At 43.7% G+C, this 27,194-nt stretch overlaps 1 protein-coding gene across 2 annotated transcripts in view; it reads right to left on the reverse strand.

The window, feature by feature from the left end:
• VPS13C (vacuolar protein sorting 13 homolog C) overlaps positions 1-27,194 on the reverse strand; it is a 91,084-nt gene that overhangs the window by 14,422 nt on the left and 49,468 nt on the right. The window contains exons 43-75 of one of the 2 annotated variants that reach the window (XM_055003086.1): positions 26,858-27,025; positions 25,606-25,910; positions 24,680-24,824; positions 23,879-24,035; positions 23,227-23,351; positions 22,772-22,941; positions 21,301-21,539; positions 19,915-20,144; positions 18,870-18,956; positions 17,212-17,577; positions 16,979-17,068; positions 16,130-16,285; positions 14,311-14,575; positions 13,234-13,298; positions 12,585-12,706; positions 12,182-12,476; positions 11,123-11,512; positions 10,313-10,417; positions 9,670-9,834; positions 9,156-9,284; positions 8,686-8,819; positions 8,415-8,541; positions 7,918-8,153; positions 7,418-7,568; positions 6,304-6,444; positions 5,672-5,753; positions 5,516-5,585; positions 4,697-4,808; positions 3,665-3,778; positions 1,510-1,649; positions 1,038-1,119; positions 662-775; positions 100-175 (exon numbers count right to left, since the gene is read on the reverse strand). In XM_055003086.1, coding sequence (XP_054859061.1) covers positions 100-175; positions 662-775; positions 1,038-1,119; positions 1,510-1,649; positions 3,665-3,778; positions 4,697-4,808; positions 5,516-5,585; positions 5,672-5,753; positions 6,304-6,444; positions 7,418-7,568; positions 7,918-8,153; positions 8,415-8,541; positions 8,686-8,819; positions 9,156-9,284; positions 9,670-9,834; positions 10,313-10,417; positions 11,123-11,512; positions 12,182-12,476; positions 12,585-12,706; positions 13,234-13,298; positions 14,311-14,575; positions 16,130-16,285; positions 16,979-17,068; positions 17,212-17,577; positions 18,870-18,956; positions 19,915-20,144; positions 21,301-21,539; positions 22,772-22,941; positions 23,227-23,351; positions 23,879-24,035; positions 24,680-24,824; positions 25,606-25,910; positions 26,858-27,025 — 5,353 coding nt within the window. Of the gene's footprint in view, positions 1-99; positions 176-661; positions 776-1,037; positions 1,120-1,509; positions 1,650-3,664; positions 3,779-4,696; positions 4,809-5,515; positions 5,586-5,671; positions 5,754-6,303; positions 6,445-7,417; positions 7,569-7,917; positions 8,154-8,414; positions 8,542-8,685; positions 8,820-9,155; positions 9,285-9,669; positions 9,835-10,312; positions 10,418-11,122; positions 11,513-12,181; positions 12,477-12,584; positions 12,707-13,137; positions 13,299-14,310; positions 14,576-16,129; positions 16,286-16,978; positions 17,069-17,211; positions 17,578-18,869; positions 18,957-19,914; positions 20,145-21,300; positions 21,540-22,771; positions 22,942-23,226; positions 23,352-23,878; positions 24,036-24,679; positions 24,825-25,605; positions 25,911-26,857; positions 27,026-27,194 lie in introns of both variants that reach the window. The other variant, XM_055003085.1, reaches the window with a different exon arrangement.

Genomic DNA, 27,194 nt, shown 5'->3' on the forward strand with positions numbered 1-27,194 from the left:
TAGACAAATCCTCAAATAGAACCTAGAGGCAGTGTGACGTGGTGACTCTGCATACCCAGAAAACATAACAAGGGTGAATTTGTGAGGTGCTCAACATACCGACTGTGTGACCAAGCAGACTTCTGACACCAATCACAAAACCCTCAGCAAATTCTTCAGGTCCTTGGACAGCTCCCTAAAGAGGAATTATAAACCCTTATTTATTTTAAGCAGCATACAGGATGCACAGGAGGAAGGAAATCACTGCCCCTTCTTTAAAAAGTTAAGTGCCCTTGAGTCTTTGGAACATCATAGGTAGATAAGGCAGATCTTTCAACCCTGTATTGGATCCTTGCTAACGCTATGTCTCTGTAAACTTGTATTCATCTACCCTATGACACTGTTTATGGAAATGTCCTTGCCACTGTATGGAAATGCCTGCCCTTGTCCTTGCTACTGATTGTACTGATCTCACACTATGTAATCCGCCTTGAGTCTCAGTGAGAAAGGCGGACTATAAATGACATAAATAAATAAAATTCTATTAACTGCACAAGTTTTGGAAAAAAATCTTCAGCATAAGAATTCTGTGTTACTTTCCCAGATGTCAGATTTGAAAAGCCCTAAGCAAAAGTTCTGTGGACAGAAGTCCTCTGAGTCGAGAGGCCCAAAGACCCCCTACCTGGAATGGCTCATAGAAAAACGCTTCCACGCCCTCTGACAAGCCTCGGATTAGGCCAAAGGGATTTCCTAGGACATCGAGGCCCAGCACCAGGACGTACATCTGCTTCAGGAACTGCAGCAAAAAAGCACAACACAAATAACAGACCGGCTGCTTAAGGCACACTCACCTTCACGCCACGAGCAATGGCGGCTTGGCGGCAGTGCTCAGCACACAGCAGAATCCGCATGCGCTGCTGGGGTCTGCATTAACTCCAGCTGCACAAAGGCAGTTGTGCTTTGGGGTCTAGGGATGCCTTGGGAAATGGCACACTACACTGCTTAGATACACAAGGAAGCTTCTTTCGAAATACAGTGACCCAAGGGAGACTGCTTACTTGTTCGCTGTAATGTGTAATAACTCTCCACATCAACTGATCTCTTCTGTAAAACTGGTACTTGGTTTCAAAGAAAGCCAGTCTGGGGGAAAAAACAGAGAGGAGGAGTCTGCATTTCACAGGGCTCGGCCCGTCTAATCATACTTGAACTCTGCTAGTTCTCACAATGCTTCATGGTAACCCAACCCCCGTAAAGTGGGCTGGCATTGCTTGCACGTTACTGATTGCTGCGCACAGGAGGCCAAAGGCTGAGGGATTTGAATAGGTGGATGCAATTCACTCCCTTGACTGATCACTGGCCTGTAACTATTCTCCCCTCGATGCAGCTAAAATACTCGTGAACTATGAACTCGCTTGTGCTCTCGTCAGCTGACCACTCCTGGATCTACAGAGTTTCTAGAAGCATCAACTTTTTAGCTACCTGCTCGCTAACAAGAGGCCAGAAATACATGGAGGTGTTTCATCCACTCACTTGAATATAAGATCATCCACGTCTGTTAGAGTGGCCCCAATGCTCTTCAACAGCAGATTAACTGAATGGATTGCAATCATTTCCTCTTTTTCTTTATCAGATTCTTTCCCACCAGCTCCCAAAGAAAGGCTCAAATGTAGCTAACAAAGACAGAAAGTTGATGGTTGAACACAAATGGTGGTTTACCGGTTACTCAACATCTTACTAAGCAAAAATTGTAAAAATTAAACACAAAGATCTAGAAAGCATGTGGGTGCTGCCTGCACTAAATCTTGAATAACTTATTTATGATGGCGCAGGAATCAGGTTGAGTAGTAACTTTAAAGACCAACTAGTCAACCCGATTCTTGCTTTTTTACTACAGGCCAACATGGCTACCTACCTGAAACTTATTTGTCACAACATCTAAAAGTGTTTAGCTGATAATTGGGGAAACTCTTGACTGTCAAAGGCTTACACCCTCAAAATCTAGCTGGGCTTTAGGGTGCTACTGGACCCAAATCTGTGTCATTTCTGTTCCCCTTTCAGAACACAATATTCGTATTTACATGGTATTCCAGGAAGGTTTCACATTAAATTCAATACCATTTTCAGAGACCTCCTGTCAGGCAATTAAATTTTCATCTCACACCACCCTCCTTGGTGTCAAAAGGACTACCGATAAAAGACGGCCATAGGGATTCCTGGAGAGCTTGTAAATTGACAGTGAAATCCTAAGCAGAGTTACTCCAGTCTAAGCACACTGATTTCAAAGAGCTTAGACTGGAGTAACTCAGGATTTCACTGAGAATGTCTCAACATTTTCTCTTCTATAAAGCTCCAGACAGGGTATGCTTTTTTTAACTCACACTTAGCATCTCTAATGTGGGAGAAGGGAGTTTACATCTTTCTAGCTGCTACTTTTTCCGGCTTCCAGGGAGAAGGATACAAATTTTGTGTAAATGTTAACTGGGATGAAATAATTAAAGATGCAGTCTAGGTAGAGGAAATGAGTGGCCAAAATTACCCCTCTCGGGCAGGCCCTTTTCCAGATTAAAGAAAAAATAAGCAAAGCCAGTAAGATGCAATTAGATGATGAATGAGAAATTCCAGTGTATTTCAAAAATCTTTCAGAGTCATTTAAAAATAAACAGCTTCATAAGACAGAGGGGCTATGACTGGGGGGGAAACTCCTCTGTGTGTGTGTGTGTGTGCGCGCGTGCGTGCGCGTCAAACATTCTCCTGTGGAAGGATTTTCAAGATCAATATCTAACTACACTTCCTTGGATTTGCTTGCCATTTCTTCCCTGCCTTTTGGTGCAGATCCACTTTCACTTTGTTTTCAAAATTAGCCAACTTTGTTTTCAACTGGTATTGTTTATAGCTGCAGAGATGGCTTTCAATTAAAGCCTAGCACCAGACACACCAATACATTCTGCATAAGAACCTGATTAATTTGGACTTCTTCATCAGCACTGGAGCGCCCAGCTCAAGGCACTCGAAGGACAAATCAAGATCTTTTACATATGAGGGTCAGGAAGAAAAAAATTCTTGAGGACTTCCCGGCAGCTGTCATTTTCATATGAATTAGAGAACAGTCAGCTTATAGGAGGAACTTGTAGCTAAACTGCAGCACTGCCACAGGCTCAGAGAATTGAATTCCTACCCAGACTTTCTCACCACTTAAGACAGGTTCCACAAATTACTCTGAAGGAACCCAGGAGAGAGATTTCCTTCCATCTAGTTAGCTAGCTAATGGGGAGAGAAATTAATTTACCACACATGGAATCAGTGCAGGACTGTGACCAAGACACTGCACAGTCTCTCCCCTCTGGGCAAACGGTGAGGCAGTAAACAAGGAAAATGAGAATGAAGCCACGAAGTACAAGCTTCAGTCAAGGACTGTTCTCAGACTGTGCCCACTGGAGAGAATGATGGGGTTTTTTAGTATTACCCAAGCTATGTAAAGCATGAACAATTGTACAAATAATGAAGAACATCTAGAATAAATATCAAGACATCCCGGCTTAAATGAGTCTGTTTATCAAGGCTCTACAGCACTTTCAATTATCATGTGGCTTAAGTGAAGTAATAAAATTTTATTTCTGTTCAAACAATAAAACATCACAATATTAGTTTTTGCACCATCACAAAAATGCAACATTTTCAAACTTACCTTCACAGGAGAAATATGGAAGTGCTCAAAGAAGCCAAGAGTGGACGCATCAGTCGTGGACGACTCCATCAACTCTGTATTAAGAGCATCTGTATCCTTTTGAATTAACTTTGTCTGTGACAGAAGAAAATTCAGAGACAACCTCGATTATGTTAAAGCTTGAACACTATGGGGTGCTGCTGAAACCAGGTGCTGAAATCCTTCAACATCCAAAACCTGTGGGGCAGGTGGTGAACTATTAGATGTTGTGCAGAGTCACACCAGGGCGACAACGCCTCCCTCTTGGCAGGAGGCTGACAGGGCAGGTCCACTCACGTCCATCACCATATACCTGGTGGAACATCTCTGTCTTACAGGCCCAGCAAAAGGACAGTCGATCTTGCTGGGCCCGTTCTTCCACAGACAGAGAATTCCCACCAGGTCAGTGCCAGGGCCAAAAAGGCTCTGGCCCTGGTTGAGGCGAGGCGAGCCTCCCTGAGGCCAGGAACTATCAGCAGATGTTGGTCTGCTGAACAAAGGGCCCTCCGGGGAACATACGATGAGGGGCAGTCCCGCAGGTATGCACCACAGTCCCAGTCCGCTAAGGGCTTTAAAGGTCAAAACCAAAACCTTGAACCTAACCCAAAATTCCACTGGGAGTCAGTGCAGCTGATGCAATATTGGTGTTATACGTAACCAGAACTGGTTTTTATTCCAGTTTTCTCACTTAGTATCAAGTGATAAAAGATCAGAACTACGGGCCAGCTTGAGAGCATTGGCTTAGACTGTGGTTTACAGGCCAGGAATAAACCAATTGGGAGGGGGAAGTCTTCAGTCTTGGCACAGCATACAAGGAAACAAGCCAAGGCCTTCTGAGCTTGCTTTCGCTATGACCAAACCACAGGTGGTTTGTGATGTCTGAATGAAGCCTCTACAATTCTCTCTACTTTTACACCCAACAGATGTACAGGTCTATCATGTGTAACCCTTACAGACTAGCACATTTTAAAAAGCAGGCAACTAACAAACACACACAAACAAGCCAGATATTACCCTTTGTCTTTCAGCTTCTGGGTCTGTCGACGGAGTGGCAAGTTCAATTATAGCTCCTAAAAATCCTTGATCTATTTTCAACGCCATCTCTTGGATGAGAACCATGAAATATCTAAGGAACAAGGGGAAATTCCTTAACTGGCAATGTGGCATTTAGGGGGACAAAGACATAACAACCTGCGGGTTCATAACACACCCAAATCCTTAACACTGTATGCTTATGCATCTACTTGTGAGGTGCCTACTGCATCAGAGCTTTCTGAAAAAAAGTATGGCTGTGAGAAAGTAGTTGGCCACAAGGCTCCTGAACAGCCATCTCTTCTCAACAGACAGTTGAGGCCGTAAGACCCTGAGACCAATGTGCTTTTCAGTGCAACTGATTCAGTCTTTCTAAAGTCAGCTGGGCTAGGATGTAGCGGTTCGAGTTTCAGACAAGGCTCTGGGAGACCCAGGTTCGAATCCCCGCTCTGCCACAGAAGCTTGCTGGGTGACGTTGGGTCAGTCACTTACGCTCAGTCTAACCTACCTCACAGGGTTGTTGTGAGGATAAAACGGAGAAGGACGAAGTTGCTGTGTGTCCCCATTGGGGAGAAAGTTGGAGTGCAAATGAAGTAAATAAATAAAATAGGTTTAATTCAGCAGTTCCAGTTTAACTGTTCTGTGGGCTAAAAATAATTGAATGCCTTTGCTACAGAATGGTTCAGCCACAGCTAACATCACAGATTAAGATTTCTCTTCTTCTAGGGGAAATTATATAGGCAGGAGAAATCTTTGAAGGTTCTGAAACGTCAAATAATCTGAATTAATTACTTTACTTACTTGAATTGCAACACTTTACTGTACTCATTGAATCTAGTGATGATACTAACATCAATGAATGGTTTGGGTTCTAAAAACAAATGAGAGATGGGTAAATATTTAGGAGTGTATCGTTTGCTGACTAAATGTACAGCTAGTAATTATTAACATTGTTACCTGAGTCCAATGCTATGGATTTGGGAGGAGCTACAGGATGAAATACAACAGGAAACATGGAACCGGGCAACTGGTTATCAACCTTTTAAGAGAATAAGGAAACATATGACCTGTTTGGTGTTAAAGCCCCTTTAGCAGCATTTTAGAACTTAAAACTATTTTAGCTTGATTGCCCAGTTTAAGGTAATGTCTGCATCAACATAGCAAAATAGTTTTAGGAAGAACCAATTAGAAATGAGTTGAACTAGATAAACAGTGCAATCCTAAACAGAGGTACACCCTTCTAAGTCCATTTATATCAATCGAGTTAGAAGGGTGTAACTGTGCTTAGGATGGTTCAGTAAGAGCCTTACAAAAAATATGCTTGAATTTTTAAAATCTCACGCTTCAACAAAAGATCTTTACATCTGGGAAGTTAACAAAACTTCCTAAATTTCCAAAATTCCATCTTTCCAAGAACCGCTCTCCTCCAATCAAATGTCTAAAAATCAAACACAGTCAAATGTATCACCAAGTTGCTGTTGCACAGCCAATAATGATAATCTAAAACATTCTAGCTTCCTAACTAACAAGGGAGATTTACTAAGTGTCTTTCACAACCAACACAAAATAGCATATTACAAAGCTTATACCTGCAGCCAGTATAACTGGGCCCGTATGCTCCGTTGATGAGGTGATTGCTTGAATTCAATTTGGATGCCAGACAAGAAATCTCGCTTGATGTTGCATTTGATGGGAAGGCGCATTTCCATTGGTGTCTTGTTAAAGTTTACCTGGAAGAAGTGCATGTCTCTTGAATTTTTGCTAAAACTTAGAATCTGCCATTTCTATTTCACCAGGTAGAAGTGTATTTGCAGAAGCCATTTAAGAAAATTTCTATGCCATCTCTCTGAAGAACCTGTATAACACCATATAGTTATTAAACTATTAAAAATCCAAGCCAGAGCATAGAAACAGATAAAACATTGAACATTTATTTATTTCACTTACTTCATTTACACCCTGTATTTGTCCCCAATGGGACCCAAAGTATCTTACATCAGTTCTGAGGCTTAGCAGCAGACTATAAAATCATGTTGAAAGACCAACTCCTTAATTAAAAGCCCGGGTGAAAAGAACTGCTTTGGCCGGGTGCCTCAAAGAGAATCAAAGTAGGTGCCAGGTGAGTCTCAAGCAGGAAGGCATTCCACAGGCAAATGTGCCCCTGCTTAAAAAAAGCCCTGTTTACCACAGAATTACAACAACCTCTCATCGTGTGACAGCATTTCCCTGTAATGTCCCTACAAACTTGTGAGCAAAAGCACAGCCATTTTTCTTGCTAACTTGAAATACAAAAAGCAGTTTGTTGCCTAGCCTTCAGAATGTAGCTACTCTTGGAATAGCTGAGCCAGCAAAGAAAGAAACAGTAAAAACAAACCGGCTGGAACTAGCTAGATAAGGGAGATGGGAATGTTCCACTAGAGCAGAGAGGCAGATGGAGGAGGGCTTTGCCTCAGAAAGAACAAGGTATAAAATACTGCCCCCCCCCCCCCCCGCCCAGCCTTTCTTGGGTGGGCTGAGAGTGTTTTTACTTGCTCGAAACTCTGTACCCCTATTCCGTGGAATAAAAAGGTTTTGCTTTTTCAACGTTCTTCTGATCTGATGTTGTTATTGGGGGACACACCAGGTCAAAATGAACCAGGGCATTTTTGCAACCAACTCTCAAAAGGAACTATACACTTTGTAACGTGAAAGGTCCCATAATACCTCCAGATTGCTGTCTACTCGAACCCAGCCAGAAGACTCCGCAAGTCCACCGGAAAGATGTTTCTCATAAGCCTGCTCCAAGAGGCTTATCTGTTTTTGGTTAAACGGCTTCCACCTCTGCTTTGGTTTTAATTCCCAGACCACTCCCGAGCTGCAGAAGAAAGTATCCATAATTAAACATTAACAAATGCACTATATTTCTGCATTTCAAATGAAGACACACATTTCCAATTCGTAATTTTGTAACAGTTAAATTCCAAAATAGCTGACCTTATGCTTTTTAGTTGCATAGGATATAGCCTGTTTGTGCACAGTGAAAAAGTTGCAGGACAACCAAGGAAAGGCTTTCTAAAGATTTTAGGTGGTTTTTAAGAATATATGCCAAAGAAACAGTTAGAGGAGATCGGAGAAAACAGCCCTTTTAGAGAAATATGAATGGGTTGTGTTTTGATTCAAAACATTTTTATAAATGGAAAAGGCATGGTGTTTTTGCCCAATACCTGGTAATCCCTATGTAAGAGATTTCTTGCTTATTTTCATTGTTGACCAGGGAAAGCCCAAGGCTATGAAGCGAGACATTAATTTCTTGATCAGGTTGCTCCATCTCCTCGGCTTGCCGCGCTTTGGAAACTAACGCAACATCATCTGTAAAGAGCAGCACCCGCTGGCGTCCATCCAAGAAAGAGACCCAGTGTATCTGGGTGTTAGAGTTGTAAGGAAACTGGCCACACTCATCCTGCGTTGGAAAGAGGGACAAAAACTGACTGGGTGAATGCAAAAAGTGAGCAACTGTGAATTAATCTAAGCCAACAAATTACAAAAATGGCCATGATATATTGAAAGGCATTAAAAAACACAAGCTTAAGTCCCCTGTAGATTAGTCAGATGTACATTTAACACACAACTTTATTCTAAGCTGGAAAATAATACTCGTGGCTGTGCACATGGTTTCTCAATGAGTTCCAAAAGTCAAAAAGGATTCCTTTCAACACAATACCTTAAGAAGGCCATGTTCCCCAGCATTTTGTGCATATGTCCAGGAAATTTTTCTAGTTCCGGTGGGATCTGCCCAGGCAAACAGCTTCACCTCACGTGGCTTTAGCTGCATCTCCTCCTGTAACCCACTGCATGGGGGGGGGAAACCCAAACAATCCAGGTGAACACGATGGCACAAAACTACGGTGCGAGCCAAGCATGTGCTGAACTGGGTGCCATAGCGAAGAACTTTTCTCCCAAGTCTGCTTGGGTGAAAGCAGACTCTCACATACCTTTGCTTGTACTTAAGAGGGACCCAGGGCGTCTGGTTTATGATGAGAGCTGGAGCATCTCCCTTATGATAGTCTGCGAAGTTAATAACCGTTGAATGATCAGATACATTCACATCGACCACAATGCCTGCGTTCTGTTGGAAAGAAGAGATATGCATGCAGTACTCAAAGATATGACGTGATGTCCCAGAACGTTACTCCAGCTTCGCCTTGCCACCAGCCAGCAAACAGATAGTTAACAGCCCTTCTAGCGAGCAGCTCACGACAGGAATGAGCCACTAGAGACTGCTGATGGTGGTGGTCGGAAAGTGAAATGAGGCTTGCTCTGGAGGTTAATTGGAGAGAATGGAAGCAGTGCAGAAGCAAGGACAGCAGATATGTGAAGGAGCTGTGACATCTCCCTGAGTACTTATATAGGCAAAGGACATTATCGCTTTAAAAAAAGATAAGAATAAGCAGTGACATCTCACCAGTTCTTCCAAGCTCAGCAAAGTCCCGTTGTCTTGTCTGTCGTAGAAGAATGGTTTGGAGACACTTTCGCAGCCGATCACTTTGATGCACAGCTTGCCAGACAAGTTTTCTGGCCAAAACGGGAGACACTAGCAGTCAAGAAAAACAGGTTGAATTTGAACTGGAAAAGATGCACAACATACTGTCATTTCTTAAGGACTCAATATTTCTGCAATTGCTATGGAAGTGCCCATTCTACCTGGGTACTTTACAACTCATATTATGGATCACAAATGTGTTATGGACAGGAATTATTAGCTTCTGCATATAACCTGAGAGCACTAGATGAGGTGGAACAGAAAATGGAGTGGTAGTATCTATCAGTTTACTGATACATTACAATTTTCATATGGTCCCCCAATAAGCACTGTATAGAAGTCTAAGGGTTTTTGCTTACATATTAAAAATAAACATTTGCTTTAGAAATGTTGAAAATGAAAATGGCAAAGACTGCTTCAAAAAGAGGAAAGTTACCTCCGAAGCTGAGAAATATGTCCATTTATTAGTAGGCAGAGCACCATCAGCAGCCACTTCTCCTACTACCAATTCAAAGGAAGACTTGTTGGCAATGGTGTAGAATGGAGTCAAAGTAACTATTCTGGTCAAATTGAAACTGCTCATTTTGATGCTAACGCCAACCTGCAAAGGTAAACGTAACACAGGCAAAAGACGATTCCCTCAACACATTTTTATTTCTGCGATGACGACCGCTCAACTCTTCTGATCCCAGGGGAAAAACAAGGACGACTGTCTGTTGTCCAGAAGATGTGGAATGAACCAATCTAGCTGGTCATTTGAATGAGACCACTAGCACAAGTACCCGTGCCACACACACCACCAGCGTAGTTGTACGCTGAGCTGAAACCACTGCGCTCAAATATCTAAGGGCTAAGGCCGCACACGCCAAGGCCGACCCTCTATAATACTCTACGGCAGAATGGGGAAAAGCTTGCCTTGGTCACTGGCTGTTAGGTAGGGGCCCCGTTCTCAGTTATCAGTGTGCACTGGGGTCTTTAAAATAAACACACTCAAAATATTTTTTAAAAATACAGATTTGGTGGGGGTTTTGTAAACAACAGATGTTATTGTAAACAGAAAGTATAAAAACGGACATTACCAAAAAATCCATGAAGTTGGCTGGGCACTTCACACAGCCGTAACTTCCTACTGTATCTAGAGAGAAGCCGCTAGACCACGTACTCGTTGAAATGCTTAGCTGGATCTACAGCATGAAGAGAAAAAAAGGGGAGGGAGAGAAAAGGTCATGGCTTGCTCCTAAAGGTTTTCTTTACATGACTTTACAGGCACTGTCATGCTTACACAACGCCATTGCCCATCCCCTAGTGAAAGCCGGGATGTTTCTGCGCTTCAGTTCACGTCAGCTGTATTGAACACAACAGTGCACTGGGCAAGTGGGAAACTGAACACAGAAAACAAGCTCAAGGCATCCGGACTCACGCCCTGGTTGCCCTCTCGAATGTCAACAACAAGAAGGAGAGCTTCCGCTGCCTGCTGAAGTAGCCCTGTAAAGGTCAAGTCCCTGTTAACTACAACCAGTTCCCATTCAGAGGAGGAAGAAAACATATGGAAAACTTTGCCAGGCACTTAAAATATTGTAATGTATGGAAAAATAGCAAGCATTCAATTGTCACCATCTTCTTTACAGGACGATAACCTGGAATAAATCTACCAAATTATCTAAGCTTTCCAGAAAATCTGCTGCTTCAGGCAGAAAAATACACACACGTTTATAGGTTGGTCTCAACAAAAAAATGTGCCCAAGTTGTACAAGACGCTTCCAAAGAAACTACTTCTTTCCTTTAAAGTTTCTTGCGCAACTCGAATGCATTTCTTTGGAGATACTAACCTGCCAAAGAGTTGTACAGTTTATTCCTATTGGTCAGTCCACGTGAACTGGGGGCCATACCTTATTTTTACTGAAAATGTTTTTCTTCTTGAAGGCAAATAAGACGATATCCCTATATTCTGCTGGGTGTTTCACATGCATGTCTTCAGCCCGATACTGGAGAACACGGGAAGTTTTGTTGATAAGCCAGTAAGGACTGAACACAGACAAGATCACTCGGCAGCCCACTTTCCTAACATGAATATGCAAATCCACTGTTGTCATCTCTGCCGAGTTCGATGTGAAGCACACAGGAAAGAATTCTGGCAGGGCATCACTGAGTCGAATGTGGCCATTCCAGTCTTTACCCTGATATTTCACCAGGACCAGCTCCACTATTTCACCACTGAATCGTGAATGAAGAACGTCAGCAGTACTCCCTTCTGGCAGCTCACGGGCCTCTGCTGTCCTCTAGAACAAGCATGGAAAATGTGAGAGGATTAAATATTGAAAGTTGAAGGAGGATTAAACACTGAAAAATGGCAGAAGGGAAAAGACACAAGCCTCACATCTGAATTAAAACCTGCCACACAACAAGCAGTGAACAGGGTTGTTACTATCCCTACAGTTTAGCTGGGGAATTGGGGCTGAGGGGAGTGGTTCACCCAAGGCCACCTGCTGAGCTCACGGCAGGGGCGGGGCCCAAACCAGCAGAGTGCTCATTTGCAGCTCAACCGCTTAACCGCTGTGCTGCAGCAGCTCTCCCCACAGTTTGATGCGTTCCATACCCACCCGGTCCCCGCTTGCCACCCATCCAAGCCCTGTCAACTGCAGTGGAGCCAGCTTCATCCTTGATGCAGGAAAAGAAACTTTTAAAAGTAAGCTAGTAATATCATCAAGCCATCAACAAAGCCAGGTCAGCTAGTGATTGAAAGCTACGTGGCTGTTCAAGCGACACACGGAAGACTCCATGAAAAATTTAAACTAAGATCAGCAACTGTAATTAAGACTACAGTTTCCAATGTAGGACGAGCGTTTATAAAAAAAAATGACCAACTTAAAATATAGTAGAGAAGGAGAAAACAATCCTAAAAATCCTTCGCGCCATTCCAAAGTGGCATGAAGCATTAAGCACTGTACCTCCAGCAGATACCGTAATGAGTACGGGAGAAGATTCCTCAGGGTGAGAGTTGGATACAGATGAATAATGTAGGCTGGATCCCAGTTCTCCCCATGGGTTGCAATGAAGGTGAGGTCATCAGGCACAGCAGCTGTGTTCAGTATTAACGGCAGGAAGTTATTTTCAGTCGACGGGCACTGCAGTGTGCACTTGACTTCACTGCTCCTATGGAGTTCTTCTCTCCACGCTATGTAAGTGGTGGATGGATTATATTGGCCTTTTAAGATCCCAGCTGGCTGCACAAACAGGTGACACCTAAGCCCAAGAACAGGAAGGGAAGCTCCTCAGTTGGGCTAAAAACACATTTAAGAAGGGGGTCGGGATTTTGAAAGGCAACTATTGGAAATCTGATGCTATTTTTACCTGTATGAATCTAACGGGACATGGAATTCCTCATCTGGCTTGGAAACACCAATGGGTTCCAACTGTTTAACACTCTTAACCAGTTTGTAAATGATAAATGGAACAGAGAAGTGGTTTTTAATCTGAAATGGAAAAAATAAAATTCCCACAATGAACTTTACCATTATTACTTTAAAAAACCTAGCAAGCAATACGCACAGGATGGGTTCATACGTGCACAATCGCCATTCATTGTCCCTGGCACCCAATGGCGACTTGCACGAGTGAATGAACTGGTCGCCACTCGCAGAACTTTCATTTCACCTGATGCCACTTCAAGCTGGTCCCAAAGCAGCTTGAGCATCACTCTGCCAGTTCAAAGGAAGCTTTCCCCCCTTACCCGTCCGTCCCCCCTTCTTGCCGAGGCCCTCTGTGGCCTTGCAAATATTGCTCCCGATAGTCCCTTGGGATGCAGTACTGTGGGCTGCCGGTGGAGGGGTCATCCCTGGAAATCAATACCTGTTTCGGAACAGACTCACGCCTGAGGCCCACAGAAAAGGTAGCTGCTATTTACCTGCAGAGGGGAGCGCACAGTGATAACTTTGTTTCCTTCCACTGCATCTATCTGTACCAGAACGGAGTTAGAATGGTCAAAGAGAGGATTCCTTACATTGTGCAGCCTTCGCCCCGGTTTTGCTATGGGGATATTGGCCACCTCCGTGTATCCCTCAGGTACTGTTTGACAACGGAAACAAGTCACAAGTTACTGGTATGTCTTTCTTAGACATGTGCTTACATGCGGCTACGTCTCCTCCTGACGTCTTGCAGGAGCAGCGTCCCCTTCAAAGGGCAGCAGTGTCCAGCTGCACAGCCGAGGATTTTACCACTTCAGTCACATGAATATTTACTTCAACAAACGCTCACTTCCAAAGAGAGACACAGTGTTGTGTAGTGGTTAAAGTATTGGATTAGGATCTGGGAAACCCAGGTCCAAAACCCCACTCTGCCATGGAAGCTTGCTGGGTGATCAGGGGCCAGTCACGTACTCTCAGCATACCATACCTCACAGGGTTGTTGTGAGGTTAAAATGGAGGAGAGGAGGATGTTGTAAGGTGCTTAGCATCCCCACTGGAGAGAAAGGTGGGGTATAAATGAAGTAAATAAATATATCTAACTTAGCTTGATGTCCTAGTTTTCTATGGGCAGAGGTTTCTTTAAAATTTTACATTAAGGAGGATCCAAACATGCCGTATTCTGGCAGTAATTTAAAGCACCACAGTCCTAGAAGGGCCGTACTCTGCTTGGACCTGATGTAAGCATTCAAACCAATTTAAAAATGAGAAATTTAAATTTCAAAAATCAATTCCATCTTTATAAATAACATTATTAGTATTCAGGAAAAAATCTGTATAATATTAGGAATACAAAAGTTCCACTGAAATATATTTAAGTGCTTCAGTGACATGTCCCAATAAAAATGGCATGAGTATTTTATTCCTATGAATCACAAAATCAGCTTTTTCCAAAAGGGCAGTCATGACAGCAACACAAATTAACATATGGCGATTCAGAATTTGAACTGATTTGTGTTGAGCACAGAAATGTGAACACAAGAGAAATATTCAGCTAATGGGTAAGTTTATTCCTGAGCAAAGCATTCCACTGAGTATAATTCCATTTCTCTTAATAAACTTTCGGCCATTCGCACCCAGCTTTCCTTCACAACTGCAGCTTCATTACATCTTACCAAGGGCCAAAGTGAACACGGAACTCTCTTGGCGATGGAAGACGGACAGCTTTCCTCTGCGCAGGGGTTCCAGTGCAGCGTATTCTAATTCCAACTTCTGACCAACTCCGACATCATAAATATCTTTGCTTGAAGCGGATCCAACAACCTGGAGATTTCTGCTCGTATGAACTTTGATGGGAATGCCCAAGGCGTTTTTCACAGTAAAAGGAGGCCTGTCTTTTAAAGAATAGTCAAAAGTGGAAGCAGCTCCTTCTGAAAGCCCCTAAAACAAAGCAAGAACTTCCTTATTGAAGTGTATGCAGCTGCCAGGTGTGTACAAATGTTTTGGGGTTATTTGATATTCTCAGCAGGGATGTCCGCAGATAGAGGGGTTTTTTTAGTTTAAAAGCTCTCTGGCATTTGAAGGTTCTGAAAGGAAGGGGCTGGTCTTCTTAAGTGACATGACTGGAGTGGCTGTGGCTTAATGGTAATCAGCCTTAGTTGTTGTGGATTTTCCGGGCTGTGTCGCCGTGGTCTTGGCATTGTAGTTCCTGATGTTTCGCCAGCAGCTGTGGCGGGCATCTTCAGAGGTGTAGCACCAAAAGACAGAGAGCTGCTGGGGAAATGTCAGGAACTACAATGCCAAGACCACGGCCATACAACAACTAACGTTCTCCAGCCGTGAAAGCCTTCGACAATACGGTAATCAGCCTGCTTGGCAGGCAGACATTTGCAGATTTAATCACTGGCATCTCCATGCAAAAGATCACAGGTAGCAGGTGCTGGGAAATATCCTCTGTGCCGAAGAGCCACTGCCGGTCAGACTTAACAGCATTCAGGTTTGCCGCCTTCCTATGCTGAGCTTGCAGTGTTAAATAATCAGTCATTGTTACAGAAACTTTTAATCTTTTTTTCCCCTCGTCTAGTTTGGGAATGTAGTATATTCCCTATTATGGCAACACAGCAAATGGTTTCAGTCAACACAATCGGATTCATTTGGCTGGGGATCTTACTCTCAGAAGAAAAGCCACCAAAGAGCCATCTTGGAAAATACACCGTGGGCTTATGACTGCAGAACTGCAGCGGGTCCTCCTGGCCCGCTCTTCCTCCCAGGAAATGATTTATTCACATCAAATCTAAACTTCGTTAACCATCATGTCAGCACCAACAATAACTGAGCTAGCCAAGATGGCCCCTTAGAACAGGATTTCAAGGTCGGCATCTCCCTCCCCTCCTCCAAATGGTGCCCTTTGAAAACAAAAAATTCCATGACTCAGGAGTCTTTTCTATCAAAACTAGGGAAATATCTTTGAGACTGGTGTGTGTGTGTGGGGGGGGTACAAATGTAAGCACATGGATTCAACATCCTCCTAGTTAACATCCTTATGTCTCAGGGCTGGCAGTCTGTTCCTTCTCTGACAGCGGTGCCCCGTTCCCGGCCGCCCTGAACACTGTATCATGCCTGGACCTGCAGCTTTTTATAGTCCTCTCTGTACTGTTGATGATACCTGATAGACCGTTGATTGATTTCTGTAAATGTATGATGTCTTAAACCCTTTAATTTATTGTTGTTCGCCACCCTGAGCCTGTTCGTGGGGAGGCGGGGATATAAATATAATTAATTAAATAAATAAAATCCGTGCCTTCTCAGGACACCCAGTATTTGCTACTGCTCCCCCCCTTAAAAGGCAAAGCTGTTTTCTACCCAAACCTGAAAACTGATGCAGGGAAAACCAAGTGTCAGCCCAAATTATGGGCAGATGATAACCTGGTCTCTGGGTTGATGGAAATACCACATGAAACGGATCCATCACAAAGCTTTTTTTTTCCCATTTACCTTGGCTAGATTATCGAAGACCGCAAGGCAGCACTTTGAGACGGTTATATTCATGATGTCCTTTGAAGAGATGTTAATGGACGTTTGAGGCTCAGGAAGAATAATGAAGTCATCTCCTGGCAACAAACTTTTATCTTGCACAGGGTTAGTCTTCATCTAAAAGGAATAGCAATAAGCTGTTAAGCACTGGACACTCGTACTCTTAGTTTACCTTGATTGCCCTCTTTTGATCCAAGTTCAAGTTACAATCAACCCGACTTAAATTTTTTACGTTAGACAATAGGTTTCTACGGTTCAGGATTCCACACTAGGCTTGAAACGTCACTTACAATCCCTGTTAGCAGGCAAGAAGCCAAACCACAGTTCGCTAGACTGCATCAACTTGGGCATCACCACAAAAACTTTCCAAGCCTTTTACTCTCGGCTCCACATACAAGAGAGGTCCCAAGACTCCAAGGGCTTCCTGCTCATTGAAATGAGCCTAAAAATAAACGGGGACTGTAGTGCTGCAAAATGATGTCTGACATAAGCAACGACAGTCATTCTCAGAAGCGTGGGTGGAGGGTGGGGGAGTCCACGGCTCAATGATATAACATCCACAGTGCATGCAGAAGGTCCCTCCCAGGTTCAGCCCCCACCACCTCCACTTGAGAGGATCAGGCAGTGAGTGATCTGGTGGGCCTGAGACCCGGGAGAGCTGCTGCCAGTCAGAGCAGTCGGCATGGCCCTTAACGGTCCAACGGTCGGACACAGCAGACGGCAGCTTGATGTGTGTTCAATGCTTCTCCTCTGCCAATGACAAAACGGTAATGGCCAGAAGGGTACAATAGTTACGGAATATTCGCTTACTTTGAACTTCAGGTTCCATTGTCGGCTTCCCTTCTCAACCCGCTCAATAAGGGGCTCCCAAACTGCGTAAGTTTCATTGTAGTAGTGAACCTGGGATGCAATATTAAAAGGCAGAAATTGGAATCCATAAAGATTAAGCATGATTTTGCGCCGTCACACCCGACCCAAGAATCCTGTGACTTAGAGCAGTGGTTTGCTCATAACCCCATCCGTTAGTTCTTCCATGTATGTACCTCCAAGGTCATGTCAGCTCTGGCACTCATAAGAGAAGACCAGTTCTTCACCCTTCCTGCCAACGTGGACTCCACTAACAGTAAGGGGACGGTACGATGTCCCAAGCCACACTCCAACGTGATCTGGACAGACTTCATCTGGAAATCAAAGCTCTCTGTTTTCACAGCCTGCTCGCTTCCTAGGAATGATTCCGTTGCTTCTGTGGCTACGTCAACACCGAGAAACCAATAGTGGCACTGGTCAATAGACCTGGTGTCCCAAAGGCTCTCTGCCCCGCAATCCACCACTCCGGATTCTTCTTCCTTCGGCTTTGGCTTCATGGCAGCCATGATCGTTACGACAGTATTGAGAATTATTGGTGAAACCTTAAAAAGAAACAAATCTGGGTGAGCCCCTTTTGAAGGTGTATACGCAAGATAAAAAAAATTCTACAGTTCATACATTTAGAAAGTGTAGCTTTTTTACATGATACTCGGGCCTGCCAAGATGTTTTATCCTTTCAGCAGGCCTGTAAGACGGGGATGGTCCATCAGACATATGGTTGAGGCCAGCCTTATATCCATCAAGTAAGCCTCCCTACTGGTCTCCCATCAGGGGGAGCTATAGAGCCATCTGCCCCCCCCCCCCCCCCCGCGAAATCACAGGATGACTATACCAACTTGTACCCCCTTCCCCCACACTGTGCACGGTTGGCAGGGGAGAATGGAATGGCTCCTATCTTGGAAACTGGAACTTATGTTGTTGTTGTTATCGTTGCTGACAATCTGAATTTATTGTGTTTTAGATGTTATTTATTCTCTGTATTTTATATGTTCTGCTGTAACCTGCCCTGAGCCCACTTGTGGAGAGGGCGGGCTAGAAATCAAATAGTAATAATGACTGGCAGTTGCTAAGCAAATATATCTACCAACTGGCCTAGTACTTGTAAATAAATTAAACTGATGGCTCCTCATCTATTACTCTCTCATGAGTAGTTGCTTCTGTCTTATGTATGACAGATACTCCATCCTGGCCCCACTGACAGGCATCAATCACTACACAAAAACATTGACTTGGATGGACTGAAACAGGGCTTGGTGGACCTGGGAAGCATAAAGGGGCACTGCTGCCCACTGGAATAACCATCTCAGTGGGTCAAAGAAGTTGCTGTCACTACCACTGTATACCAGTTCTAAGGTAACAGTGCATGCCTTAAACCAGCTGGCCAAGCAACCAACCATATGGTCTGGAAATTTAATATACTTTTTTAAAAATGTGAAATTATAAGACTATAGTTCAAGATGGGTAGCTGTGTTAAGTCTGCCTGTAGCAGTAGAAAAGATCAAGAGTCAAATAGCACTTATAAGATTAAAAAAATATTTATGACAGCTTTCATGAGAGTCAGCTCACTTCTTCAGATACAGCTAGGCAGGACAGATGGACTCATATTCTAGTTGTATCTGAAGAAGTGCGCTGTCTCTCACGAAAGTTCATATCCTGTCATAAATTTTGTTAGTCTTACAGGTGCTACTTGACTCTTGCTCTTTTCTACTATAAAAGACTATGGTTGTTTAGTGTAAAACAAGATTATCTGAAATCAATGCGACAAGATTTTCTGGAAATACAGGAGAAAAAAAATGAAATCTTATAGCATTATCCTCCAAAAACATTTACTGACCTTTACAATAAATTCGTCTATTGTCACAGACACTTTCTGTGCTTCTGCAGTATGCACTGTGGCTTTCAAGGAACACGGCTGTACAACCTTAGAATAAAGGAAAAGGTGTAACAATGCGTGCTTTCAAAAGGGGATGTCATCATATTACTTAACAATTTAAAAAAAATAAAGCTTTATTAAAGAAAGAGAGGAAGATTTCTGCCTAGAGCTGCTGCTCAAAATGTAGGAATAAATAAAACAGAACCTCTCTCACCACCACCACCACCAAAAAAAAAATCCATGGGGACTTGTTATGGTACTCCCCCAGGTTTTGGGCAAACAGGTCAAGTCTTGTGTGGCATTTCAGTAGATCTACAAACTCCATCATACTGAGGTGAACAAAGTACATAAGCACGGTGTGTGTGTGTGTGTGTGGGGTGGGGGGAAATCAGCTAGAGATGTAACATCCAGCCACCTGTCACAATGACCTGGTAAGTGCCAACATGGTGAGGGAGATCAACAAGAGAATTTTTCTCTGGTCCAACGCCCATTAATCCCACTCTGCTTCCCACCATCTTATTTTGCACTCGACACTACAGAGTCTTTCTACAAAAACCCACACGATCTTGGGGGGGAAGTTTATTGACCAGATTCCCCTTTGGTAGGAAGTCTGATTTTGAAATGCAGACTAGCAAAGAGCAATTCTTTGTCACTCTTTTGCCGCACCTTCTTCCAGATGCTTGCTATGAGAAAGATAACCCATCTCAGTGTAGAGACATCTGAAATCATGCAAGCGTCTAGGCAGCAAGAAACTCCTTTTTGTTTTTACTTTCTGTAGCATGTATTTTCATTTCTTAGATTTCCAATTAGCTTACCTACGTGTGCACAAAATATTTTTTTCAATTTGTTCTATGATTCTGAGGCACTCAGTGCAGTATTTTCCCCTCGCAAGACTGCCACTCCGGCACGCTCTGCTACGCACGCAGCAAGACTACGTGCAGGGGAAGAATTACTGGCAGGGGAGGAAATACTTGTAAGTATTTGTCAGTTACACCGAAGAGCTCACGGTTGTGATATTCTTTTCTCCTCTCTCTCGGAGGAAAGGGCAGGCAAGCACTTTCAGGCTCTTCACTTCCGCAGACATCTCCTGCGCCTGAGGGCTCGCAGACAAACTGAAATTACACTGGAAGGAAGCTGCTAAGGCGGGAGCATCAGCCTTGGTCAAGTTGGCAACGAACACAATTTCTGGATCTGTGATACACGCTCTCATCTTCATGCTGGACCGCAGAGTTCCATCTATAAAAATTAGCAGTTTTGTTTGTCAGTTCAGCCGTTCCCTCCAAATAAAAGTATACATAAGCTAGAACACTATAGAATATTGCTCTTATAAGTAGTACTGATTATTATCAGAAAGCAGGGCTTAGAGATTTCAGACTAGATGTACGAGAGAATTGCCTCGCAGGTGATACAACAATCTTAGCTACTGACAGATACTTCAAATGTCCTTGTATGAGGGTCAAAGCAGAAACTGTCCCAGTAACAGAGCAGACCATTTTTGCCTGAAGAGGGCAGCTGAGATCAAGAACATTGAGGAGCAATAAAATATGGGCATCATTATAGGATAACTAGGCATGCACACTGCCTCTTCTCCCTCCCCCTTCAAAAATAAAACATGACCACTTTCATGGCAAACACTGTCATTACATCTGAGCTGCAAACAATTGTGTAGTTTGCTCTCACCCCTACAAAAGCCGTGCTGCAATTCCTAGCTTAATCCATGTTTGAAGGAAAGAGAAAACCATAGTTTACAGTTCGGAAACAAGTCACTGTTTACCAGAGAAATGTTTTAGTTATCAAGCCAGGCTAGAGGGATAACAAGGGAAGGCAATGGCGTATGAAGAAAGGGGTACCTTAGGCTCATTTTCGTAACTAACAAACCTTGGTTTAGCATTGTGTGTTAGGCATGCAAACATCATACATGGCAGGAAAAAGGAAGCACAAAGTAGACATTTTTTATTGTAAAAAATACAATATAAGGCCATGATCCAAAGAGGGACATTAGATGTGATGCATGACCAATAAGATTGCTCTTTTAAATATTATATATCACACCGTGTGCAAGGTTGATGCCCAATAAAAATCTAAGGTCAGCCTGTCGCAAAAGTACATCTAAAAAGCTCAGACATACCGCCTCCAATAAAGAGAAGGACCAGCCAAACCCTTCCACGAGGCCATTCCACAGAATTGGGGCTACTACTGAGAAAGCCCAAGCCCAGGCACTAGAAGGCCTTACATCTAATACATATTGGCCACAGCCCCAATGCAGTCTTAAATGAATAGGATTAAGTACGCGTAACTCTGTGTTGGAGAGTGACCAGTCGCACGGCTCTACGTATTTAGGTCAATTCAGGCCAATTCAGCAAGGCTTGCTGTGCTGTGCCCCTCTACTGACCTTTTTCTGGCTTTGGCTTCCCAGTGGTCGTATGCTTTAACTGGATCTGGGCAGACCCTTCTGAGGAGGCTTCTGGCACTGACTTGAGGAAGAATTCCGCTACCGTCAGTAGGAACTCCACGCTGGCGCACAAATAGAGTTTGTCCAGGATGGCTACAACGTTGCTCCCACTTTTATCTTGCTTGTAGTTGATCTCGATCATGACATTATTGCTTTGGTCATCTTTTTTATCTATCATTCTGGGGGAGGGAGGGGGGAAACACATGGTAAACTACATATAACTGGCCAAGCGTACAGTCAGCTAATGGGGTTTATAAATGGGTACATCTATCACCTTCATGTTTAATTGCAAAATCAGTGTTACTTCTAAAGAGATGGTGTGCAAAATTTACAGTCTGCAGATAGCTCTTTAAATGCCTGTCCGAAGAGAATGCTTACACTTGTCACTGTTCAAATTATTTCATTACAGAAGGCAAAGACAATACTCTTGCAAGCCTATTATCAGTGAAAAAGACTATCAGCACTTAACATTTTAGCATTTAAGGTACATTGTTTCTGTTTTCCATAAAGACAGGAAGATGAGAAACGGCTCTGTTATGAACATTCTGGACCCCAGGGCTGCAAGGTCGTGGTGGTCAGAAGAAGGTACAGGCTCCAGGAGCTTGCTTCCCCTCCCCTTAGATAGAACGGTGTGGCTATTCTCACTCTCTTCCCTTCCTCTGCTTCATAGCTGTTGACTATATTGTACTTTTACTCGCACTGTGTCATCTGCCTTGGTTCTCAGTGAGAAAGGTGGGCTATAAATAAATAGCAATAATAATCTGTCTGTTCTTTGGATTGACACAAGATGGAGAATGTGGTGGTATAATGGAACACAACACTTCAGACCCCATGTGAAAGAGTCCATGGTTAATGTTTCCTGGAATAAGAACTGTGTGGAGTAATAGAAACGGAGCACCGCAAGGAGGACGCTTCTACTTGCCAGGCTGGCTTTTTATTTGTGGGATTTTTTTAACACAGGAAAGCATTCCATGAAAGGAGCCTCACCTGCATCCTCAAGTGGGGCAGCATTTCACCACCTCATTCTGCTGGAGGTGTGTGAATCAGACCCTTAAATCGCTAACCTGAAAGCAAAGCCTGTCTATTTGGTTCCGTGCATAGCACCTAGTTGCAGTAGGAGCTCTTCTCAGGAATCATTAAAGTCTGATCCATCTCTTCTGGTTCCTCTCCTCACTGTAGCCATTCACCCATGTGGCTTTGGTCAACAGGGGTCCCACGATCTCCAGAATAGCCTTTTGGATCTCCATCCCCCCCCCACACACACACCCCGACCTCACCTTCACTAGAGGAAAAGCTTGCCCAGTACTGCCACAGCCCATGTCATTCCGCTGGCATTGCAAACCAACTGGATATCGAGCAGCTGGCAGTTTTTTCAAGTAAATGTTTTTAATTTCATAGGAAAAGAGCTAACCTGGAGGTTGCTTTCTGAATACCTTCTCTGAGATCATCCAGTGTACATTTTTTCAGCGTCAGGTTAACATCCATAGCGCCATTTGAAAACATTTTTCCTACTGAGCTCATAAGGTGCAGCCTGAGTTCTCCAAGACGCAGACTATTATTGTGGAGTGAAAGCACAGATTTCTACAAAATATATGAAAATGGCTATCAGGAAAAGATTAAGCACACAATCTGGAAGTGTATCAACAGCCAGCCTATCTAGTTAAGCATACAGGAAGTAAAGACAACTTTGCATAACTACTGTTAAAATTAATCAGGATGGCTTGGACCTTGATTCAGTCCCTTTTGGACTATTATACTACAGTAATCTCCAAGAACCAAGTTTATAAAATCCTTTTTTTTTCTTAATGTGCTATTTAGTTGACCAAAAGCAAAGGGGTTTTTTTTCCATCTCAAGGCTTCACAAACCTGATTGTCATCAATATTGTAGAGAACAATGGAAAGTGATTCAAAATCAAATGCAAATGTAAGGGCCACAGTTTCTGCAGGCTGTAGTTCACAAATATTTCTCTGTCCTGAAGTGACGGAAGTATCTGAAATATTTAGAATGAAAAGAAACACATGAAACTACAGCAGTTTGGCGTAAGATGAAGAATGCTCATTGAAGCTGCTTCCAGACAGGGCAAACATATCACAGTTTGGAATATGAGCCTCAACTCCTTCAGGCTCACGCAAAAGCTATTTCTCTGCCTTTCCTTGTCTGGGGAACCATGGCAGAAGACTCCCTGGTTTAGGGAGTCTTTGATCTCTCTTTACTTACTTGACGCATCAGAATCGGAGTCTCTTAACAAACTGGGTTTTTCCCCCTTTCCCAGTAACCAGGATTCTAAGCCAGGACGAAGCCACGTGAGCTCTAGGATTCGAGGCTTACTTGCGTCACACAAACATTACCATTTGTTCATGGTACCTGAACAGATCCTGTCTTTGAATGAGTAACTTAGCTGCCAAACCTGTTCCCATTAATAATTTACAATAAAATACTGTGCTTCAGAGAGTGACCAAATGCAGCATTTTAATCATAATCGTAACGAGATTTAGCTCGACTCTGGAAAGAATATACCTTCATGAACATCAGCATCAGCCGTGACTTTTTCCCTTTTTAACATCTGACCAGCTGGTGTGCTTGACTGCGTAACTCCTGAATGGGCGGCAGCTTCACCAAGATTTTCCAGCATAATTTTCATGAGCAGAGTTAAGTCATCTTGACTGAGAGCTATCTGTAAAGCATCCAAACCCTTGCTTGTTTCCAGGAAGCTCATTTTAAAATAGCAAAGAGGCCCACTTCCACAGCCCCCCTCAACCGACACTTCCACAGCCCCCCTCAACCGACACTTCCACAGCCCCCCTCAACCGACACTTCCACAGCCCCCCTCAACCGACACTTCCACAGCCCCCCTCAACCGACACTTCCACAGCCCCCCTCAACCGACACCTGCCTTGAACATGGCAGTTTCTTGCAGTCGTTGGCTGAACTCCTCAAATCGTGAGGGAGGCGGAAACCAAAAGATAGTGAGCTCAGAAACTTCTCCCGTGTACAGTATCCCCGTATCTGACAATATATCTATCAATAACTCTTGTGAGTATGTCGACAAGGAAAAGAGTTGTGTAACGCAACTGCCATCAGACCTGTGTTAAGCACATACAAGAACACTGGGGAGCGTGTCCACCTCGAGCACAATACTGAGGAGATTGCTCACTGGCAACAAAACAAAAAATCTCCTCTCAAGGAAGAGCTGTTTCACGCACGAGTAGCAACTAGGCCAGTAACTCATCATGCCCTAAAGTACTGATGTGACAGAAAGGTTTTCCTGCTCTGTATTTATCTCTGTTTGGGATAAAGATCTATAACACGATGTCTTACCTGCATAGTCTTTAAATCTCCTTTGATTGCAATCCCTGGGATTTTTGGATACCAAGCAGCTGCGAGATTTCTCTGGACTGACAACAGCAGATTTACAGGCTGCAAAATTTCAATATCCGGCTGAGAACCACTGGCAATTACGGTCCTGCAGAATACAAGGTGAAGTATTATAAGGTATGAATCCACTGCACACAGAGTCGCTCAGTACTCTCTTGTCCGACAGGCAGCAGCTTTCCAAGGTCCACAGAAGCAGTTTCTCATCTTTTACAGGTGATAACAGGACCTGAATCTGGGACCATCCACAATAACTTTTTCCAAGTTTCAGTCAAGTGGCCACTTTCTCAAAAGAAGCATTTCTCTCCCTAAAGATGTCTATTCCAAAGCCCTGTCCAAAGGCTATTTATTATATTTTTTATCCTGGCCTTCCTCCAAGGAGCTCAGAGGAGCTCACATGACTCTCCCCATACTCCTTTTTATCCTCACAACAACCCTGTGAGGTGGGCCAGGCTGAAAGACAGCGAGTGGCCCAAGGTCACCCAGGAATTTTTTCATGGCGAGCAGGGCCTTCCAAGCACAGTTCAGTACCCTATCCACAACACGGCCCTTGCTCTCAGCATCCCACAATGGGGCATGGCAGCATTTGCCCAAGATCTGCTTGGGAGGAAAGTCCAGTCGAGGGTTGGCCGCCAGCTCAGCAATGCATCACAACTTTATGAGATTAAGGCAGTGGGGCAGACTTCCTCTTTGGAGGGAGCCTAAGCCTTATACAAAGGAAGGAATTCTATACAATCAGACAAAGGTTTCATGACCACCATCGACATCCCCCACCGCACAACCAGAAAAACACATTTGGGCACTGGTGTACTTGGCCCCCCTCCCAATATCAAGGATTAACCTCAAGCAGAAAGAGAATGAAGAGTTTATACCGTGAGATCTTTAAGTGCGTTAGCTGGATATCCATTTTGTCAATCACAGGGGGAAGAGAAGATTCTTCTCCATGGACCAGCTTAAATTCATTCTGAACTCTGATTAAACCAAGGTCTGCTACCAAGCCGTCACAAGAGACGGACGACTGAGGGATGACGATAACTGGCGCTTTCACGTTGATATCCATGGAAAGGCGGAAGCTCTTCTGAGCAAAGTCCTTCATGCTGGATGCAGCCATTTCCGCTGCTTGGGCAGTGGCTGCACTCAGGGCTTCTTTTGCAGCTTGGAAGTGATTTAGGAAGTTCTATGAAAAGCGCACATCACAACAGTCAGCACCATAACTTTGCAGGCACTGAAGGGGGGCCAAGATAAGGACAGCCTTGCTAGGTCAGACGAGGAGCCTGCAAGCATTCACCTGCCCATGCTTGTACATTTGTACATATCCCATCCCTCTTGCATGCAACTCAAGGAGGCAGACATGCTTTTCCCAGGCAGGCTCCTATGGAAGTGGATGGGTGGTCCCATTCCGGATGGACAAGAGGAAATACTTCTCCACTCCAAGACTAATTAACTTGTGGCATTCTCTGCCACAGGATGCAGTGATGGGCACTAACTCAAGTGGTTTTAAAGGGGACTAAACACTCATAGAAGATATGCCCAGGGATAGCTATTAACTGCAATGATGAAACAGAACCTGTATGATTAGAGGCAGTAGCCCTCCGAATGCCAGTCCTGGGAAGCCACATCAGGGAAAGCCTGGCTTCTGTGCCCTGCTTACAGGCCTCCTTATTGAGCTGGCCATATTGCATACCGAAGTGGCCACTGTGGGCCAAACTAGATGTGATGGCATCTTTCTGGCTGCCAATTGTAGCATTTTGAAATTACTTTACAAGGGCCTGATTATCACCAGGGCTTGGAATCCTACCGTCCATGCAGATTTAGAAGCAGACTCAACTTCCCGGCAAGAGCTGCTGGGCCAACATCAGGGAAGCAGGTCTTGTGACACTCCATTTCCAACAAACTGAACAACTGGTTCCATCCGATCCAAAGAGCTTTAAACTTGTTTCTCTCAAATATATAAATAAAAAAAACCTAAAACCCACCCCCAATGCTGTGGGGGGAACTGCTTTTGAAATCTAAGGGATTTTCAAAAGCGGTTTGTGATATGGTAAGCAAACCCTCCATCACATTTTCCAATAAAAACAATTTTTTAAAAGAAAAATATACCAGAAAAATAAGACTTTCTCTTACCAGCAGCGACATGAAGAATTTATGCAGGTAAACTATTTGCATGCAGCCCACCTTCAGGGACATTTTACCATCTACCTTGGACATATCCATATAAGCTTCACCCTCTGTAGCATCAGGATAAAGGGACATGGCAAACCGAAAGACTTCATCTCCCACAATGGAGACAGTCTGCAAGAACCGCATTCATGATCAATGTCTGGAGCACTACGCGGCTGTTTATTTTTCACAAAAATTATTCTGCCTAATAATAACTGCTATTCGTAGGGCATTTTCCAGATTTAAGTGGAAGATGTCTTCATTGAAACATGTTTGTAAGACTCTGAAGTGCCAAATGGAT

The sequence above is a fragment of the Eublepharis macularius genome, chromosome 18 (assembly GCF_028583425.1).
Source record: "Eublepharis macularius isolate TG4126 chromosome 18, MPM_Emac_v1.0, whole genome shotgun sequence".
NCBI lineage: Eukaryota > Metazoa > Chordata > Lepidosauria > Squamata > Eublepharidae > Eublepharis > Eublepharis macularius.